This window comes from Ambystoma mexicanum, chromosome 6p (genome assembly GCF_040938575.1).
Source record: "Ambystoma mexicanum isolate Mex_15411 chromosome 6p, UKY_AmexF1_1, whole genome shotgun sequence".
Classification (NCBI taxonomy): domain Eukaryota; kingdom Metazoa; phylum Chordata; class Amphibia; order Caudata; family Ambystomatidae; genus Ambystoma; species Ambystoma mexicanum.
The window spans coordinates 1,482,206,187-1,482,223,517 of NC_090935.1; the positions used below are offsets into that span (position 1 = coordinate 1,482,206,187).

The window sequence follows — 17,331 nt, forward strand, 5'->3', positions numbered from 1 at the left end:
GGTTTGCATCTGTGGGAAAACCACCAGGACAGACATTTTCATTTAGCCAAACAATGCAAACAATTCTCAATATATACCTGCAGGAGACACGCTCATCACTCAGCATTACACCGAAGAGCATGGGATGATCCTGAGAGTACTGAGAAACTATAGCCCCTTGCCACAGGTGAGCACACAGCAGCTTAGTTGCCCCGATTCACACGTGACACCTCGAGGCAATCCTGTTTTCCCCGTTGCAGGCTGAGCCTTGTAGGCCCATATTTATATAATGGGAAAACGAAAGTACAAGTCCCAGCATGCACTGGGAAAAGCCAGGCTTGTCCGGAGGTGGCAGCTATGTGAGATGGGTTCTTCTGAGCACTTCCTTACAGGGCGTCGGCAATAGAAGAGAGAGGCGCATCTGAAATGCCACGTAATGAAGTGTTTACGCTTCGCCCATCACCACCAGTGCACACACCCTGGCAGGCCCAGAAATACAATGACCTCATCCGGAGGAGCATTGTGATGAAGCCCTGACCAGCCTTTTTTTTCAGAATAACTCGCAAAGGAGTTACTGCATGGGAGACAAGTACCTAAAAGTCGGAGCATTAACTCTTACTCTCTCAGGAAAGGCGTAGTCGAAGAGACAGAAAAAACAATGGCAGATTCAGAAGTATCATTGGACGAAACAATCCTGGAAGATCCAGATGACGATTCACCAGTGGAATTATTGAACGATACACCGACTTATGTACAGCAGTTCTCCGATCAAACAATGAATGAATTTGAGGCAATCGATGCATTGGATTTAGAGCGTATGGAGTTAGATAGAGATGATGTATTCGAAGGGCCCTCCAGTGACGTCTGTTCAAGGCCAAATCGACCAGCACCAGGCCGCCGGGGCACGGGTAAGAGATGCGCACTTTTTGGCAGGACACTGGAGTTAGCATGTGGGGCTACGCCCGATTGCGTCACGGCTCCCCATCCTTTACCTCGCTCTTCAGAATTCAGCTTTACAGAGTCCACAGTGGAGAGCGACTTGTTGGTTTTATTGTAATATGTCCTTAGCCCGAATGAATATGCCAACTATAGTTCATTTAATTGAATGCATACTGATCTTGTACGATTGAGGCGCCGTCTAGGCATGTATAGAACAATGTTTCTAAAGCGAAATAATCTAAAACTGAAACCGAAAGCATTTGAAACGTTTTGATCTGGGTGCTCATTAGAAGGCAGGAAAGAGAAACAAGCATTGGCAAAGCCAAAAGTGCTGACTTTCTGTAATGACACTTTATTTTATATGCCCAAGCGAAGCCTCCTAAGCCCAGGGATAGCCTCGCATGTACAAGTGCTGCCAACGTATGACAGATGAGGTCTTCTTTGTGCTGGTACAGCCAGATGCACCCATCTGCATTCAGCCAATGCTAAGCTTTTGTGCCAGGTATAGCCAACACGTACCCATTGGCAGCTTAAATGCCAAATACAGCCTTGCCCTCACATTTATTATATGTATTTACTTGTATAGCTCATGCCATAAAGTAAATTACTAATAGCTCTAAAGGTTGTCATAAGGCGACCACAAGACAACAGGTGGTGCGGTGGAGAGACGTCGGCGGGGGATAAGGGGGCTATAGGACTGGGTCTTTTGGTTGTAGCCCCTGATAGAAGCTCAGGGGATGTAAGCAAAAGGCAACCTAGCCCTGACAGTCCCGACATTGGCGTAGCCCTAGATCTTTTCCAGACCTAGCAACACCCCTGGCGGAGAGAGGCAAAAGTCATAGACAGAGATACACATTTATTTGGAAACTTCATCGATATGGATTGAATAGCCAGGCCTTAAGGAATTTCCTAAACTGTGGCACATGGGTGTCTTGAAAAATGTAGCTGAAAAGGTGGTTGCACAAGTAGGGATTCCACTGAAAATGTAGTTTTCACGCCCCGGCTGTGGGGGTGGGGGGGACATGGTCTTTAACAGTGAGCTCAAGCACCTCTCCCGTCAGATAAAAAAAAATGTCAAAGAAATGGCCCCCGCCATTACAATAGAAGCGACTGTCCCTTTTGGATGGGGGTGTCCATAGAAAAGAAGTTCCAAAATGGCTGCCGTCATCCGAAAAGGGACCTAGACCCTTTTCCTTTTTTATGACATCGGCCATTTTTAATAACATTTTTTTCGCAGCAACAGTGCGGGCAGTGAATGCACAATCGCGCCTGGGAAAGGTGGATTGTGATTGGTTAATCTGCCTTTTCCAGGTGCAAATCTTCTGTATCACAGCCAGTATATATGGAAATGAAAAGCTTCAAGAGTAGTTTATCAGCCCAGATACTCCCTTAACATGGTGAGTTGTGCCAACATATGCTGATGTACCCAAACATGTCAGAGTGCTTGTTCTTTTTACAAAGTGCACAGGCAACACATGACCACAGTTCCCAGAATGCACTGTTCTCCTTCAATGCAGAAGTTCAAACCTGCCCTCTGTATCACTCTGTACGGATGGTGAGCTACGACTGCATGTCTGTCTCGTTATGAAAGTCACCACAGGGATTCACCCTGCCTCATTCAACATAGGTTGATGAATTTTACATACCACATTTGCCTTCACATGTGTAAACTCCACAGGCTGCATAGCCCAGAAAGAATCCTCTCTCGCACGATAGAAGCCAGCATACTCTCATAGCAGAGAACTACAGCTCTCCGAAGACAATTTGCTTCTCATAGTGCAGATAACCACATCAGACTACTTATCCCAGAATGCACTGCAGCTTAATATACATGCTTCCTCGAGTCTATGTGTCCCACATACCAGCAGGCCTCCCACAGGGCTCCCACAGTACAAATTCACTACAGGGCTACAGATACCCCTACACAGCTACATTTTCAACATGCATTTATAAAGCCAACAGTTTGCCAGCCAATGCCACCATGGTACTACCTGGCCACAAGATGGTATTAGCTGACAAAAGTTGTGAGTGCATATGCCTATGTAATACTAATACACAAGCCAAACATATTTGCGTGACCAAGCTTGTTTTAGCAAGACTTCAGTGTGAGCAACAGATGTGAGGAGACACATGTTGCTTTACATCATGTCGCTGTAGTCAAGCTTTTTTGGGCTAATCCATCAAATCTAAACACATACAGCGAATATCATAAAATACAATCATAAAAATCGAATGCACAAATGAGTGCTATAAAAGTGCAGAATATACCTAGTTAGAATTGAAATCACCACACAGAAGAGAGCCAACATGACAATAGCAAAAACTAGATCACAATGGTATCAAAATACTAGATTAAGTGCCCAATTAATTGAATTTTTTGTATGGTTCAATCTGATTTAGCACTGCTGAAAATGGACTTTGCACTGCCGACACAAACCCTGATTCATGGAACTGTGCAAGTGTAGTTTTGCAGTTGCAGTCAATGCAAAGTCAGCACAAAGTCATTTTTACAGTACAAAATGACTTTGCACTGACTATGCACTGCTAAAATACACTGTGCACAGTTCCATGAATCAGGGTTTGTGTCGGCAGTGCAAAGTCACTTTTCAGCAGTGCAAAATCACTTTGAACCATGCAAAGAAGTCCATGAGTCGGGCGCTAAGTCATCCCACGTGCAAATCAGTGTACAGGCACAGGTATAATACACTATATAATAATAATTACATGCCTCACAGACTTACCCCAAGTCATAAAGGATCTCTATTCACACAAAAGAATCCAGATATTTGTACCTTGCTTTCCAAACTAGAACGACAACATTTGAGATTGCAAATATTTCAGACATCGATAAAGGGCCTGATTCGTGGAAAAGTATGCATAGATCCTGCAAAGACTGTACGCCGAGAATGACCCTGTGCGAGCTTGCACGCACACATTTTTCTGCACGCTCTGCGTATTAATGGAATTGATCCCGCAGAGTAACCCGATAAGCAAGTCCCAGCTGGAACGCCCCTGACACGCCACCCCACGCATAGAAAAAATCAGCCACATACACCTACCCAACTGACTCCTCGGGGCTAGCACATGCACCCTTGTAACACTGTGTGGGATCCCCCACAACCAAGCCAGCACCCCGGCGACACTGCATATGGTCCACCGTAACAGTTACTTGCACCCCGACAACATGGGTACCATTTTCCGTAAATTGATTTGAGCTCCGGTTAAAACTGTGTGCGAACCTACATAAATAAACCATGCCTGCAGCCTGCTACTGCGTACGTGCTTCCCTAAGTATGATCGGAAATCATGACTGTGTGCACGCACCCCCCAAATCCAACATGCGATACTGCCTCTGTGCGATGATTCCTATGCACAAGTGTTTGTACGCCTGCCTCTGGGTGGTGGATAGATCGACAACTTTGCATAGGCATTTCCCTGACAAGAAGTTGCGTGGTCAGATCCATGAATATGCTGGTTTGTTTGTATTTGTGGGCGTGCGATGGACTGCCTGCGGGCCGTCCCTCAGAACACCCAAATGTTCCCTTGGTCTTCCTGCAGTACCCTTGGGGAACACTACATGCAATTAAGACGACAAGTGTCAGTACAATTTCACCTTTGGTACGAGCCTGAACTGGGAGCAATATGGCACTTCAGATACTTTAAAAAGGGGAAAAAAGACAAGGTTATAAGAATCAACAGCACGAATACTTTTATAGGCAGGGCAAAGGGTTTCAGTAAACTACAACTAGCAATTCAGTTCATAGGCCTGGGCCAAAGTCAATGGTTCAGAGTCTTTAAATAGGATAGCACAGTTCTGGTAGTAAACAGTTAAGTCTTTGCCACGGATCTTAGAAGAATTTGGTCAGGCGAAAAGTTAGCCAAATGTTTAGGAAAGGACAAGCCTTCGAAGTCGGGAAAGTTTTCACAAACTTTCACCGCGTCCGAAAAGATTTCCGGACCGCGTTTGCAAAGTACCTTTAAAGTGAAGATGAGCTGTAGCTGAGGCAGTTGTTCCTGGCAGTTCGAGCAGATCTCGCTGTTCCTGAGCTTCAGTCGTGGGGACAAGAAGGAGGACATCGGGAGGCCCTGCACTGCCATGGGAAGAAGGCACAAGCTTGGCAAAACATCAGTTTAAGGTGTGAGTGCCTTAAAGTCCACCAGCTGGTTTTCTTCCCCCTGGCTATCTGGTTTTCAACAGCACTCTGAAGTAAATTCGACCAGGATGGGGACGGTGTCCAGGTGGCTTGCGAGTTGGTTGTTCCCACCAAACTCAAGGGAAGAAGTTAACCTTGAAGGGCTTCTCTGTCTGTGGAGTTTCAGGCAATTCGGACCTGCAGCAGGGCTTCACCGGTCGTCCAGGAGTTGCAGCAGTCCTCTTCCTTCAGCTCGTCTTCGGTTCTTTCGTTCCAGTGGTCGACTCTGCTTTCCAAGTCCCAGAGACCTGCTTTTAAACAGTTTTCCCCCATTCATTCCAGCCTGGTTGTCACTCACACAGCAAGGTGGCTGTCCTTGATGGACAGCCAGCCGGCCAATCACGCCAAAGTGCATTCAGGTCTCCTAGGAGACTAAGCATAGGGAGTTTTGGGCACCTCCCTCACATCCTGTCCACCCCAGACACTCAGGCGCCAGAGGAGGGCTTCAGCACTGAAGCCGGCCAAAGGTCAACGAACAAAGGGGCCAAACCTGATTTGGCGCACAGAGACAAACACAAGAAGGACCTTTCCTAAAAGAAATTTTGAAAAAAGTTGACCGTAGTCTGTTTTTACAGATAGGTCTTGGGCGCCATATTGAAAAACATGGCTTAGCCGATTTTTAGCTACCGTTGTTCGCAGTCGGGAAAAATCATGGTAGTTTGATCTAAACCACTGCCACCAGCCATTTAAAGTCAGAAAGGGTAACATCTGTCTGTTACATGAGTGTTCTGACTCAGGGGATGCTAGGCAACCCCTCCAGCACTCTATAGGAAGATAGTGTGTGCTGGGTCTGTACATTTAAAGAGACTAGTTAAGTCAATTTAACTTAACATGCTCTGGGAGACAGTAGTCAGTCCCAGAGAAGGTATTTAAACCTTGGGAAGTCTGAAATACATCCCTGTGACACTGCACTGAAGGTGCTGCGTGACACACAGAAAAAGATGATGCCTATGGAGTTGTCTTAAAACTCCATAACCAAAGAACACAAAAGTAAAACACATTGAAAATGAAAAGTTCAAAGTCCTAAAATATAGCAAAAGAGCTGGAGGGCTCTAATGTAGAAGGAATTTAGCACTTGAGTGAGAATTCTCGCTAACATTCCCCTACTCTGGTCCCTGCGCTGGCCATGCCCACGCTCTGCATGGTGTCTCACCCAAGGCACTCGTCTGCTCGCAAAGGTGTGCGAGCCTGCACGAAGTCCCCGCACAGTACGAAAAAGCCCTCCGCAGTCGATTCCATGAATCTACGGAGGAGGTTTCATGTGCGGTTTGTTGCGCTAAGTACCTTTTTACTGCGCAGGCTATTCCATGAATCGGGGCCAAAGTGGGCTGCAGGCGAGCCAAGGCTTTAGATGGGCTTCTACTTCTACAACCTTTCAAACAAGGGATCCACCCATTTCCAATCTTTCTGTGCATTGAGAAGAGCAAGATGAAGTGGACGACAGTCTCGTCCTAATTAACACAATGGGTGCCCTTTATAGGACACATCACGTCCAGTATTTTTCTGGTCTGAAGAACGCTTTGCTTTCTAAATTGTAGTCAAAGAATGTCTTATTCCAGCAGGTAACATGTCGCCTTGGATCCACGCAAGATATGCCCCTTTAACTTCTTTAATCAATCGATCTGTCATTATTAGGTCCTTATTTATCAAATGGGCAGAATTAATTGAAGGTAACATTGCTTTAACATGGGCAAACCTTTCCAGGTCAAAGCATTCATGGGCATTTACAGCTTCTCCGCGAGTGTTCTTAAACCAGAGACACTAGTTTTATCAAGTAGTAAGAAAAGAAGGGCTAGTTCCAATTTTGCATTATAATTAATACAGCATGGTTCTAACTCCATAAACAGGGGGACTGTAAGGGTCTGCAATAGTTGCTTCACAAAACAGGCTTCGACTGCAGAGATGGTTTTTCCCTGAGCAAAGGAAGAAACCAATTGCACCACGCCCGACCTGTTGTGTGTTAAGGTCCTGTTCAGAGGCGTTGCTAGCTGGTGGCTGAGGGGGCTATAGCCCGGGGTCTTTTGGTAGTAGCCCTGGATAGAAGCTCAGGGGCTACAACCAAAAGGCTAGCTAGCCCCGAGCCCCGACAGTCCCGATATTAGCAAAGTCCCGGATCTTTTCCAGACCTAGCAACACCCCTGGCCCTGTTCCTAAAAAATGTGTTTATAAAACAATTTCAACCTGGCGTATGGTTTTATGCATGAAATGTAACTTGACTCTTATGTCAGGCTGGATGGAAAATCATTACCACCGTTTTGGTTGTATTCCCAAATCGACCATTATTATTGCAAAACGTTTGTAAAACATTTGCATTTTTCCTTATGCCTAATTGTGTCTTTGAGATAATTGCAGTATAATCCGTGTATACAATACGGCCAAGTTTCACTTTTTCTTGTGTTTTGAAGGCCAAATCATTAACATACAGTAGTGGCGGCTAACGCAGAGCCTTGTGGGACTCCCACGTCAAGTGTTTTGGAAACCGTGGCTTCAACAACCCTAGCTCTGTTGCCACTTTACAGGGCTATAACTGCACTTTGTCAAACGCAGGTCTAAAATCAATGAATACTAAATGGCTGCTGCTTTTGTAAAATGAACTTCCGGTTAACAGTGAGTAGCAGAAAGGCCTGCTACATGATGCCCGAGCCCCCCCCCCCCAAAGCCTTCGTGTAGGTCTGTAATCACATTATTGTCTTCTATCCATTCTTCAAGCTGACCCAGCAGAACTTTCCCGTAGTTCTTACACATATTATCAGTGAGACAGATTATTTGATTATTCTCTCTCCTATTTCTAACTCCTTTTTGATATATGGGTGAAAATCTCTGCTATTCTCTAACTAGATGTAATGCTTTAATTGACATTCATTTTTATTAAGAAACGATAAAGGGTATCTAAATATCAGGTGTGTTTTTAAACCAGTCTACCGGTAGCTGATCATTACCAGGTGCTAGGCCAATGTATTCTCTGCTTCTGTTAAGACCAAAAGGACAGTTGGTTCTAATGACTGGCGAAGGCTGCTAGAACTATACACAGCATTCGCATGACTGCGTTTCTAGATATGCCCAAAATAGTTAAGCCAAATTGAATCTGGAATCGTCAATATGCAATTCAGGATGATCACCCCCAGACATTAATTGTTCAAGGAGGACTCTTGGTTCTATTTGGGGATTGCACCCGCAAGTAGATGCCAAATTGTATCCTCAACCTAACTTTTCTTTTGCTTTAAACAGATTTTGGTTTTGGAATGTAGTCAAACAATTATGTCCATATTTTCATGCTTTTGAGGTTTCTGGAATGTAGTCAAACAATTATGTCCATATTTTCATGCTTTTGAGGTTTCAGGACACAAATAAAATCAGCCTTAGCTCGCCTGCACGCTTTGTCAATTTGGGGGAATCACTTGGCTAGTTACTTTAATTGAGCCCCTGTAAGTTGCTTCCACATTTACAATGGAAGTTGACACAGTCTCTTGAAACTGATTGGAGACAGGGACAAGATTACCATAAAATGCAGAAAGGCAAGTATTCTAATTTAGGTGGGACCATTTTACCCATCTTCTAGAGTTACATAGGGAAACCTCTGTGTTCCAATTAAGGACATTTGATGCATTATCATTGGTCTCGTCTAAGGTGACAGGGTCATGATAGTGCTCTAATTGAGGGATTAACTTGAACTTAGTGGCAGCTGCTCACACCCAACACATCAAGTAAAAAGGAATCTAGATATGTTCAATTGTCCCATTCTTGAAAGTTGGCGCTGCAGGACAAGTTTCTGTAAGTCAGCCATTTGCTGTCCTCAGACCCATCTTATTAAAAACTGTGGCTAAACTCAGGGCATCGGGGTGTTGGTGACCAGGAAAGGCTGTATTCAAGTACAGTATATTGCAAACCTGGTTCTGCTCCTCAAAATGGCCCTCATTCTCCAGAAGGGGCTGAAAACGCGGCATTCATATCACTTGCAACGATCATGAAGCTCTGCTGCCAAGATGATTCGGAGACCCAAAAGTCAATGAACATCTAATCTGTCACCTCTAGAGGTGGACCAGTACGAGGTCCTCCTACTGATCAACATATACATTAAAAAAAGGCATACAAATTTAATTATGCTGGCTAATCTTCAAACACATCAGCTCTGAGCAACCACTGTCTAATAGGGGTACAGATACATCCAAACAAATGTGAATCCAAATTGTAAGGCCTCTGATTGGCCACCTCCTCGCACCTTAATTGATCAGGATAAGGACATTCTGGTAGCTGTGTTTGAGTAATGACTTCATGCCATTGTTTTTGGAAACAGATTATTTCGAAATGGTCAATGAAATCCCTCCAGACCTCATCCATTTAATCCAGAGACATTTTTCATTACACCATTAGCTCATTTTCAGGGTCAATAAAACCGTTAAATCTCAGAAGACTGTTAAAATAATAATGATAGGCCCTATACAACCAACACGTGATGTGATATATCATGGAGCTGGTTAGAGATCACAGGAGGGTGTGTTTGGGCAGGAAGTGCCAGGTAGTAGGAGGAAATTACTGTAAGGATTTGCAAGGAAGTGGGTGGTGAGGGAGTGGGTAAATAAACATACAACACCAACAGGCTCTGTGCCTCTTCTCACGTCCCATCTTCCATCTCTTCTCCAATGGAATAGATTTGGCTTAAAGGTGGCACAAAGGGCCTGTGAGAGATTTTGTCAGAGGGTTATACCCACATTGTTGGTGTTTTAGTACTGTAGTAAAATAGTGGTAAAATGGACTAGCGTTATTATGACATTACTCTATATAGCATGACAGGGCTCCCCTCTAACACCTGTAATCTATTAAGGGTCAACTCTAAATACAGAATAATGGGCTGCATACCGTGAAAACTCTACAGTGCTGTCATTCCAGTCATTTATATACGAGACTGGACTACTGTCATGAAAGATTCACCAGTAACATACATGCACCCTACGCTTATAATTTACTTGCTAAGAGTGCCACATTTTGCCTCCTGTTATACCACCCGTGGTAAAAAGATGTTACCGCTTTTTACACCCTGAGGCTCTTCTCTATAATGTCACACCCTCTTTGTCATTGAATTCACTTAGACACAGAAAAACACAACCCCAATGATTGAGTTTCAAAAATGCCTTTTTTATATGCACTATTGTTTGAAAACAGGTTATGCGGTATAAACATTAATACAAAATATCACCTCTATATTAGATTACATGACCAGCTTGTGTTCATAACACAACATTTGCATTTCATATTTGACCCAGACCATGGATCCAGAGGCAATTGGCAAAATATATAGTCTAAGAGAAGAGACAAAAACAAAAGCATGACAGCATGCTAACTTTCCTTTTTCCGTCTACACTTCAGCAAATTCTAACAAAAATACTGTTCACAAAGTGACCACTTAATCCTGACTGACTGACTGTAAAGATAAATACAGTTATCTGTACATGCGCCTCAATTTTACCAATTACTCACTTTCAGTGTACGAGACTTCAGCACTGTTGTGATGGGAAACCCCACATTGAATCGGATTATCAGCACACGGGAGGATCGCAAATTCAGCACAGCTTCACCACCCATGAAGAACAGCTCAGGGCCTCAGCTTCATGGAAAGTCTTGCACTGCACGATTCTGCACACTGCCTGCTGCTTTGCCTTCCTTCTCTGAACCACATCTGCCTCCTTCCCTTCAGTCAGCTAAATTTATACCGTAACCCTGTCAATCTCACAAAACCTGCCCTTTATACTGACGTATACACATCATCCAAGATGATCTCTCTGGAAGCATAGCTTCATAAAAAAAAAATGTGCAACAATCATTTCCTTTGGTACAATGAGACTTTTCACCAGAGCACATATTTTCCTTCACAATTTGCGCGATGAAGTCACAGCCAGCAAACTGCCTGCACGTTATAATTGTACTGTAAAATGGCACATTACTTTGACATTTCACCTGAAGCGTTTTACACTGCTTTGTTAAAGGTCAATTAACAGTTAATGGGAAGTGTTAGTTGGTTAATTTGGGTTAATAAATGTATTCAGTGCAAACTGGACAGATGATCTATTCACCCTGAAGTGGATAATTTTAAAACATGATTAATGTGCATTATTTAGATTACTGCCTATACAGTATCCCAACATCTCCAGGATCTCTTCCTATACATCTCCTCTCCTAGATATCCCTTATTTTTCTCCTGCTGGGATCACCTGGGATATCACTGCAGTAGAAACAAAACAACCTTTTCAGAATGCATGCATCACAGGGCATCTCTCCTTCCCTATTGTTGTCAGAATTAGAATCAACATCCTCATCTTAATGGTGAGGACATCGAGCCGTCCCACCATCAAAACAATTGAAATTGCCAGAATCACAATACCTCTCTCTAGCCAGGTCAGTGATATTGTATATTTATTTATACATCTTAACGGTATGCCCCTTTTTGTGATTCAATAAAAATTCTATATCCGGATCAATAGGGAATGTGTTTTTCCGGAAGAACTCAATATTCTCCACCTCCCCTACCATAAACCATCATCAGCATGAAACAGAGTCAATCCCCCTATTGATACCACCATATCCTTTGGAACAGATATGTAGAATACACTATGTTTCAATTGTTTCACAATAAAAGACCTGAGTCAGTTGAGTGACTGCATAATTTGTCATAGAGGTGCTTACCAACCATTTGTCTTTAATTAATTTAGCTTGGGCCTGTTCCTCAATCCCAGGATTACTAATGACCACTTCACATCCCCCCCGAACCACAGGATCTAGTTTCAACCCGGAAATAGCATCTGTCACATCAGGAACTAATGGTTTGCCCGGGCACATGTAATTCCGCTCTTTGAACTTTACACAGGTATCCAAATTTGGAATCAGCTAAACTTACAGTTCCCAGGATTGAAATGCTACCATCTCTGGAGTTTTGATTTTAACATATTTATCATTCCGCCAAAATCTTACATTGTGCACCAATTTGGTTTGATATAGTAACTCGGGAGCAATGTATGGGATGCATAAGAAAAACCCTACTTCTATCCTCTCCCTATTTATATAAAGAGGCATAGCGCTCCCCATTTCCAACACGATCTTCACCTGTACCATTTCCACTTCTCTTTGTGTGATCCGTGCTATCATTTGATGGATGATATCAGATGACACAAAGTACAGAGGTGTATGCCTTTGAATTAATTGAGATATCACGCTTTGAACTTCCTGTAGGTATTTCCAGAGCATTATTTCAATTAAGTTGATCACATTTACAAGATCATTCAGCAATTTATCATGTTTAACAACAATGTTTGTGATGTGTTCTAACATCTTGGCACGTTGATTCAGAATTATAACGGTTTCGTTTACATATTTGAGTTGCTCCTTTAATCCGCCTCTTACTCCATCTAATATTCTCTGTATTGTGTTCAAATCATGTGTTAACTCCTGTGCCTTAGCACTTAAAGTACCCAAAGACATTGCATTGGCTGTAGAGATTGTTGTCCCCACCACAGCTCCAATAATAGTCATTACAATGGAGGCCACAAGTAAACCTGCCACCAGCTTCCCCCTCCTTCTCTTCATCACAGATGAACTTATACAAGTTTTTCTAACTGCATGGCAATATCTCTGGTTGATTTCCGAGCATCCTCTTTCCGCAGTTCCATCCAGTCTCTCACGTGATCTAATGTAATAACGGTTCCGTTCACACATTTTTCAATGATCGGACCAGGGTTCAGGCTGATATACATGTTCTGATATATTAATCTTCTATTTCCCAGGATGAATCCCGGTGCCTCCTCCTCTGAAATTCTGGATACCGGTCCGGGTTCTATCAAAACTTGTACCTTTGTGATCTTAACACCCACCACGCTCAGTATTAGCAGCGGGATAAGCATCCAGTCCTCATATCTGGTCATTATCTTCCTTCTTCCTGAAAATGTTGGCTTCACCCCCATTCTTCGCTCTGGGGGCGTTCCTAGGACCTCCAATCCTGTGGTATCCTCCAGGAGTCCGGCGCTCCAAGGATCCGGCTCTGCTGGGGCAAGGAATTAGTCATCTAAAGTAAAAAGAAACAAAACAAATTAAGTACCTAGCAGAACACAATGTTCTATCCCTTTCCTGCTGCGATATCTGTAAATAAAATTGGGTTGTCATTATTAATATGATGGCTCCTCTGATATTACTTTGCCCCGCTGGAACACCTGAAAATAAGTTTATCATTATATAATCCACAAACATATAACTAAACACTTCCAGCCACATGCATTATATAGAACATGGCATTTTATCAGATATCTTCAACATTTCCCTTAATTTCACCGAAAGGCAGGTATGTTTACCTTGATTTCCCTGTTAGCTCAATTTTAATTCAAACAGTCTCAATTTGCTCCAGCCTTCTCACCTCATGCTTTGGGTGGAAAGGCTTGATTTGGTTTACATGGACAGACTGCTCCATTGTCACTTCACCCTCCTTCCTAACTATTCTGTATACTACAGGGGAGACCTTGTCTATGATTCTAAATGGCCCTTGCCATACTGCCGGAAACCATAAGTTTTTATGCTTAGTTTTCCCAAAATTTAATTTGTAAACTTGATCTCAAAACTTGTATTCCCTCGCAGATGTCTTCCTATCATAAAATGTTTTTGCACCTTCAGCAGCCCTCTCTAAATTCCGCTGCACAAATGCAAATGCATGTTGTAAGTGCTTCCTCAACTCTTCCGCATATTCGTGAATTGTGGAGGCTTCTACAAGTGTTTGCTCATGAATTCTGTACAATACATTTTGTGGCTACACCATCTTTCTCCCTGTCAGTACTTCATGAGGACTGAGATTTGTTGATTTAGCGGGTGTCGATCTATTGGCCATTAATACTAAAGGCAGCCGAAGGTCCCAACTAGACCATGCCTCAGCTAAAAATTTCTTTAATATGTCAACAATTGACCTATTGTTTCTTTCCACCCCTCCTGAGGAAGACGGCTAATATCAGATGTGTAGTTTCCTTTTCACACCCAATATTTGCCAAACTTTGGTAATCAAGGAACTAGTGAAATGACTTCCCCGGTCTGACTCTATCCTCTGGGGTAACCCAAATCCTGAAAAAATATGATTTACCAGCAGCGTGGCTGCTGTTTGCGCACTGCAATCCAGTGCAGGAATCCATTCCACCCGCTTGGACATTAGACAAACCACAGTTAATAAATATTTATTCCCTCTGACTGATCTTTTTACAGGCCCAACATAGTCGATTTCCAAATCAGACCATGGAAGGGTCAAACCTCTTTTCATTAATGGGGCTCTATGCATAGGTGAAACAGGTTGAACCTGTGCACATATTAGACACCCTCTGGTGTATAGTACAACATCTTGCGACATATGTGGCCGTAATCTTTCAGAATTTCCTAAGTTTTTTCCAAAGTTTTCTGGGAACCCCGGTGTCCCGCAGTTATTTACATAACCTATTGTCCCCCTCTCTGCAGCATCTGGGAGTGCCTATGTTTCAATAATTACTTTTTCCCTTGAATGATGGGACGGAAATGCTGCAATGCCCAAAACAGTGGTTAGGAGTGGTTTTTCACATTCACTGAATTTCACATGTTTAATCTCATTAAAATGACTCTTCAGATTCTCATTTTTAATCAGTTCATCATTTACATAACCTATTGTCCCCCTCTCTGCAGCATCTGTGAGCGCCTTCCTCAAAAATATTCTGAATTCACTCCCACTATTGACGTACCCGAAAGGTGTTCGGGACCATGAATATTGGGATTTGTCAAAAGAAATTGCAAACAAATTTTGTATATCTTCAGCCAGTGGCACACACCAGTATCCAGCTGTAAGATCCAATGTTGTAAACACCTTTGGCCCATGGACCTGTGCGAAACCCTGATCAATAATTGGGAGCGGCCACCTGGAAACATGTACTCTTTTGTTTAATCCCCTGAGGTCTGAACACAAATGCCATTGACCGTTAGGTTTCAGCATGCCCAAAATGAGAGTATTTGAGGTTCTATGAATGGGCCTAATAATCCCTCTACAATCTAGATTCTTAATTATCTCAGCTAATGATTCCGAACATGCCAGTGGCAACCGATATTGACGCACAAATACTGGTTCCCTACCATGTCCCTCTGGTAATGTGGCAATATGCAGATCGGTGCAACATGCAGATCGGTTAGGCTGCAATCATATGTGTCTTTGGCAAAAACCTCTTTAAACTCCATAAATATTTTTCTCAACACATTCCTTTCCTCTTCATTTGTGCATGCATCTGCAGCCTCAACCTGTTCTTCTAACATTTTTGAAAATTGTGGGAAATCATCCAAGGGAGGAACCTCTCTACTCTCCTCTAATCGTGTAGCTGTATCTCTTTGTAGAGTTGATACCTTTAAATATTTTAGACAGCTCACTGTCTCACTATATTCATAAGGATATATAGACTGAATTTTGAATATTCCTTTAGGTTGGGAATCGAAATACTCTGGCAACTCACCCTGTGCATTCACATTTCTTTCAGGGATATTCCCAATCACTGCATTACTGAAATCTGCAGTATAATGAGATTTTTGTATTGCCTTTCCTAATGCTGAATTTTCTTCTAAATGAATATCCTGGCAGCCTCTACTGTCCACCAGGATTTTAATGGGTTGTGTGGGAGTGATGGGCCGTTTGGGCCCCCCTCACGCATTCTGCTCAAGATGCATCACTTGCTTGACCAACAGTGGGGGACGCTTCCATGGCCCTTATGCTCATAACCAGCCCCCGTGCTGACAATGACATAGGTGGGACTGTTGTAGAGACACTTGGCATCCATTTTGTGTACCCTCAACTCCATCTTTGGACTAGGCCTCACTGTGATAATACGAAAAGGCTTCTCTCCCCTCTGTAGCGCCACACACACCGCACTCATGGCCCCCACTTTTTCTCCCTGAGTCTGAAGGCTTTGCAGCTCCATGCTCATGCCTGAGCCGGAGGTAATCGCAACAAAACAAATGTAACCCCTCGCCCTTCCTCTGAGATCACTGCCCTATGTGTGAACCGGCTCGGACCATGCCTTGCAGTTCATCCATGTCCACAAACCTGCCTGTGCCTTCTTACCCACGCTGTTGGAAAATTACTGCTAGTATAACCCCATGGCCCTCCTAGGTATTCTCTTGATGTACCAGACATGTAACCTTGGTGTGATGTCCACCCCAGGTGTGCCCCCAACTAAGAGGCAACCTCTGTCGCAGTCAATTGCACCCTAGAACTAACAAATGTCAGCATGCCCCCTAGTCCCTTTGATGCGCCCAGACCCACCCCACGACTAATGATATCACCTAGGCCAAGACCCTTGAGTTCTGATAAGCCATATAAGTCCCAGTGAATAATGGTGTTACCACAAATGTAAAATTTATAGGGTAAGATGATTTGCTCAAAGGAGTTTTAGTGACTGTTATTTAGTGCATGTTTAAAAACATTATATTATGTTAGATTGGTTAGTGCCTGCCCTGCTTCATCGCGACCTGACCCTCACCCCGCTCTGACACAGGCAGATGGTCCTCGTGATGCTCACCCTCCCGCCAAACGAACAGCCAATCCAGAGGAAGCAACACCTACAGCTACATATGTTGCTGAATGTTTTACCCAATCCTGTGTCCATGTAGTCCCCTATGTGATGACGTCATCAATGACGATTTTTGCCTTGATAAACTCATGCAATTGTAATGTTTGCCAGAGCACTCTCAGGCAGCAGAGTTCTCTGGATGCCAATTTTACATAAAGACAACCAACTCTTGCAACCTGTTCTCTTAGTCTCATTCCCCATTGGGGTGTGTCTTATTTCTTTGTATTGTATGTGTAAGACAGGGAGTGGGCCTACAGGGTCCATCCCCAATCTCTACCAGTGGCATATATTCACATTCAAATTCTATCCCTTGCTGCCTCACGGATTCATTTAGGCACACAAATGTGTCAGGATCCTTCATCTGTTGTCCCTTTCTGTGTTTTAGCGTTATTGTAACTTGCCTGTGAATACAGGAATGGTAACATCCTTTTTCACCTGTAATTCAATCGCTTATGGTAGCATCTGTGCACCATGATAAGCTTGTCTTTTGTCTTCACATTCAGGTGCAGGTCCCCCCGTCTGGAACCCAGACGTGGACTCCCTGCTCACTGTGCTCAGAGAGGCACAGCTCCACCTCACTGATGAGGCCCAAAAAGGCTGAAACATGCGTATGGGGTTGCTGT

General features: G+C 43.5%; 1 protein-coding gene across 1 annotated transcript in view; it reads left to right on the forward strand.

Moving 5' to 3' along the window:
* The first annotated feature begins 549 nt into the window (after positions 1-549).
* The window catches only part of LOC138511072 (uncharacterized), a 1,092,277-nt gene continuing 1,075,495 nt past the window's right edge, over positions 550-17,331 (forward strand). Inside the window, exon 1 of the mRNA XM_069626571.1 lies at positions 550-887. Coding sequence (XP_069482672.1) covers positions 638-887 — 250 coding nt within the window. The 5' untranslated portion in view covers positions 550-637. The remainder of the gene's footprint in view (positions 888-17,331) is intronic.